The sequence below is a fragment of the Penaeus vannamei genome, chromosome 16 (genome assembly GCF_042767895.1).
Source record: "Penaeus vannamei isolate JL-2024 chromosome 16, ASM4276789v1, whole genome shotgun sequence".
Classification (NCBI taxonomy): Eukaryota; Metazoa; Arthropoda; class Malacostraca; order Decapoda; family Penaeidae; genus Penaeus; species Penaeus vannamei.
Window position 1 is genome coordinate 34856770 of NC_091564.1, and position 1080 is coordinate 34857849.

General features: G+C 32.9%; 1 protein-coding gene across 2 annotated transcripts in view; it reads right to left on the reverse strand.

Moving 5' to 3' along the window:
- The window catches only part of LOC113802440 (multiple inositol polyphosphate phosphatase 1), a 20609-nt gene extending 20067 nt beyond the window's left edge, over positions 1-542 (reverse strand). The window contains exons 1-2 of one of the 2 annotated variants that reach the window (XM_070131412.1): positions 415-542; positions 1-105 (exon numbers count right to left, since the gene is read on the reverse strand). The exon at positions 1-105 is cut by the window's left edge and continues 102 nt beyond it. In XM_070131412.1, the coding sequence (XP_069987513.1) occupies positions 1-94 (94 nt within the window). In that variant the 5' untranslated portion in view covers positions 95-105; positions 415-542. The remainder of the gene's footprint in view (positions 106-414) is intronic. The other variant, XM_070131413.1, reaches the window with a different exon arrangement.
- Between the last annotated feature and the right edge of the window lie 538 nt (positions 543-1080).

Sequence of the window (1080 nt, forward strand, 5' to 3'; positions counted from 1 at the left end):
CGGTCTTGTTATCAGAATCGGCGCAGTTCTTCGTTATAAAGATGCTGATGAGTAGTGCCAACATGAGGCTCTTATGCCGGTTTCGTGTTGACATTTTCCCTGGAACTGAAAACAATATATAGGCCTATCGTATTAATTTTCGTAAGTAAGACCAGTGTCAAGGGTAAAATTTACGGTAATTAAACTGTTTGACGCTTTTCTGTTGTTAAAGATGAAAGGATTGTGTGGCATAAATAATGAATCTGAGTTTTAAATACAGTATGTGCAAGTTAGCAAAACAACGAAATTTCCAAGCAAGCTCATGTAAATACAAATAAAGTTGATTCAGACACACAAAACATTATTTACCAACTGTTATCCCCATATTCCTTAAAAATATATATCATGGTTACGATATTAGGTAATAAAATTCACCTTGACTGCTAATAAACAGCCGAGATTATGGAAAATGACCAGGTCTGATGACACCTTTGCGGAGGCCGAAGCGAATCTGACCGCTGACGCCTTTGCTAGTAGCTTTTCAATGTTTTCATAATAGATTTTTTTTCTTTCTTTGATGAGTGATGCATTCATATGTTCTCGAGATAATTATAAATTGAAAGGATTTGAAATGTACATCAGTTTGCAGGATTTGTTATTGTTCAGTGATCTATTTTTTCTTCTTCAAAATTTAGACATTAATGAATTTTATCTCTTATTATCTTAGAGTTTTATGCATAAAAATGTGCCTTAACGATGGATTCTTTAGTAGTCACTTGCAATATCCCATAGATTTTAGAAATCTCTCATCTTTAGAATAGAATAAGAGTATTCATGTCAAATAGTTCCACCGGAGAGGGATACAGACTGAATGGATAATTTTCTTGAAAATGCCAAAACTATACAAATGGCAGTGTTACATTGTAATCTATTTCCGGACTTTAAATGAACATCTAAATTATGAAAATATTCATTCATCGTTAATGTACAAGTTAAATTATTTTTGAATCACTGAAATTGTGTTTGCGCTTGTCAAGGTGACAAACTTTATCTTGCTATTCTGTCCGTTGCAAATGATTGATGTCCTTTTTATTGTTAGTA